The sequence below is a fragment of the Propithecus coquereli genome, unplaced genomic scaffold (assembly GCF_000956105.1).
Source record: "Propithecus coquereli isolate 6110/MARCELLA unplaced genomic scaffold, Pcoq_1.0 Scaffold93, whole genome shotgun sequence".
Taxonomy (NCBI): domain Eukaryota; kingdom Metazoa; phylum Chordata; class Mammalia; order Primates; family Indriidae; genus Propithecus; species Propithecus coquereli.
In genome coordinates this window covers 4,394,214-4,397,268 of record NW_012155618.1, presented here as the reverse complement: position 1 = coordinate 4,397,268, position 3,055 = coordinate 4,394,214, and the positions used below count along the sequence as shown (strand labels likewise).

The window sequence follows — 3,055 nt, the reverse complement described above, 5'->3', positions numbered from 1 at the left end:
AAATATTTGACTTTATTAATTTTCTCAGATGGGGTCTTAGGCTTCACTAGACTGAAAAAGGAGTCCATAGTACAAAACAAGTTATAAATCCTTCCAAAGGGCCAAATAAATGTTTCTGATTTTGCAGTCCATAAGGTTTCTGTTGCAACTTCTCAACTCTGCCAGGCAGTGCAAAAACAGTGACAAATAGTAAGTAACTGAAAGAGCGTGACTGTTTTACTAAAATGTTATTTACAAAGACAGGTGGTGGGCCAGATTTGACAACCCCTGAATTAGACTGGCGGTAATTAGCCAGCATCGCTCTAAAACAGAATAATGGTATTTGTAAAAAATTTTCGGTAGTCCCCCAAGTCCTGTATAATCTGAATCCAACTGTCCCTCCTGTTTTGTTTCTTTTTCTTAAAGTCCCAAATATTTTCAGCCAAACAGAATTATTTTAAGTTCTCTACGCATATTATATATCTTCTCTAGAGTTCTGGATATGCTACACCTTACACCTAAAACATCCTCACTGACCAATCCTTACCATCCTTCAGGTATCAGTGTGAATAATTCAGTATAGTACTGCAGTTAAGAAGAACATAGGTTATGGAGCAGATTGCCTGGGTTTGAGTCCTAGCTCTGCCTCTTAAAAGCTATCTGACCTTGGGCATGTTACATAATGAAAGTGAGCAGTAAATTTTGGCACTTTGACAATCATTATTAATGACCAACTTACCCCGTGCTTCAATAGAGTTTGTTGTGTTATCAACAATAAGAATCACTAGTATAGAAAATACTCTATTAGAAATAAAATGTTTAACCAAAATTACAAAAATTACCAACCTGTTGACGAAAATTCTTTTTCTTCTAGAGAGCTAGAGCTGTCAGAAGATGAACTCTGATCATCCTTACTTTCTGAGGAGTGGTGTGTTCCATCTTCTTCATCTGTTGACAGATCAACTGTTCTGGATTCTAATAGGACATTTTTTTTAACATAATAAAGAATCAAAATAATGGAATCAATAATTAAAATTCTGAACACATGGCATATCTATAATACGGTATTTTAATCCTACTCCACATATTTAAAATATACAGATCTTTCTCCAACTTCCAGTGTTTCTGAAACAACTGGATGGTCTAATACATGTATAAAGATTTACTCTATTTGTATTATCTACATGTCTAATAAAATATTTTCAGAAGGATGCAATGAGAAAAGGAAAAAGGAAGGAAACATTAGAGAAAAAAATAAATGGACAAAAATTGAAGCAATATTTAGAAAAGAAAAACAGTGGCAGTGAATAGAAAAATAGTGGTAGTGAATAAGTAGAGAAAGTATTTAATGACTTGCTATATGCTAGGCACATTGAAACCTATCTTACATGACTTATTAATATTTTGTTTAATACTCACAGTTCTATAAAGTAAATGCTATTTCTAATGCAGACACTTAAGATTGATAAGATAAATATTAATAACACAAACTTAGTAAGTGGAGAAGCAGGGCTTTCAACTTAATTCCATTCAACTCCAAAATTTAGGCTCTCCTTATACTATGACATTATTTCAATGTCTGGTGGCAAGAAGTACTAAAATGAGCACTTTGGTCAAAATTAAAGCATGAGTCTATCTTTTCAGTGTGGGATTTTGGGAAGGTCACTTAGTCTGTTAAGCTCAATTAATCTATTAAACAAGGACAACATTGCAACATAAAACCCACAGGGGTGTTGAGAGAATTGAATGAACAAAATGTAAAGGAATTCTTGACATTACTGACAAGAAAAGATTTGTTAGTTCACAATAATTTGCCAATCTCCATGAGTAACCTTAAAAAATAAGATGACATGGTTTTCTTTATCTTAATATTTTACCTTAATTAGAAGACCTACAGACAGTTTAAAGAAGTCTGGAGTAAAATTAAAACTTAAAAGACTAAAGGAAGACAGCTGCAACTCACATTTATCTTAGCTACTGCTATTTATGACAACCCCTATGTGTTCCCGAAGTGTATTAACACCAAAACAGTGCCTCTCAAAGTATGGCCCATCAATCCCTGGAAATCCCTAAGATCCTTTCAGAGAGTCTGTGAAATCAAAACTACTTTAATCATAATACTAACATGTTAGCTGTTCTTTTCACTGTGTTGACATTTATAAAATAGAAGAAAAAGCAGTAGTGGGTAAAACTGCTGGCCCCTTACTATCAATCAAGATTGTGACACCAATTTGAGGTAGCAGTTATTGTATTCTTAATCACTACGCATTGGCAGGGGAAAAAAAAAAAGTTTCACTTATTTTACTTCATGAAGCCATAAGAACTTTTTAATTTCATTAAATCTTAACCCTTGAGTACACATCTTTTTAATATTCTGTGTGACAAAATGGAAGTACACATAAGGCACTTTTGCTGCACACTGAAACGCAATGGTTGCCTTAAGGAAAAGTATTTATGTGAGTTGCAAGCTGAACTAGCCATTGTTTTCAAGGTGATACATCATTTTACTTGAAAAAATAACTAAAAAAAAGTCTGGTTACTCAGACACAGGTATCTGACAAACGCCTGCTTAAACACAAGCCAAGCTGTGCCTATCACTTCAAGCATGAGAGATTTGAAGTGAAAATTGGAATTCTGGAAAACCTGTATCCTCCACTGTGAACTTCGCAGTTTCTCAATACTTAAAGACTGACGAGATCAGTGCTAATATTAAGTGATTTTTTGATATTGTATAACAAAATGCCTGAACATTTGCAAGATCTGCAAACCTAGCAAATACTTCCCCAATAATCAACGCACAGTATTATCAATCACTCATGAGTAAAAGATCCAAAGTGCCAAACAGACCAATGAATTTTAATGTAACAGAGAACCAAAAATTTACGGATACAGTTTAAGATTCCATGTTGCAACTAACCTTTAAGAAACTATTACTTGTTAAGCTTTGCTGTAATATTAAAGCACAACACCCTCAATAATCTAAAAAGGCTGTTAGATATTCCTCTTAGCCATATATCTGTGAAAGGCTGTCTTTCTTCAAATACTTCAATCAAAACAATATAATACAACAGATTGC

General features: G+C 33.6%; 1 protein-coding gene across 1 annotated transcript in view; it reads right to left on the bottom strand.

The window, feature by feature from the left end:
- The window catches only part of GCFC2 (GC-rich sequence DNA-binding factor 2), a 61,747-nt gene that overhangs the window by 47,439 nt on the left and 11,253 nt on the right, over positions 1 to 3,055 (bottom strand). The window contains 1 exon segment of the mRNA XM_012664864.1: positions 826 to 954. Within this exon segment, the coding sequence (XP_012520318.1) occupies positions 826 to 954 (129 nt within the window).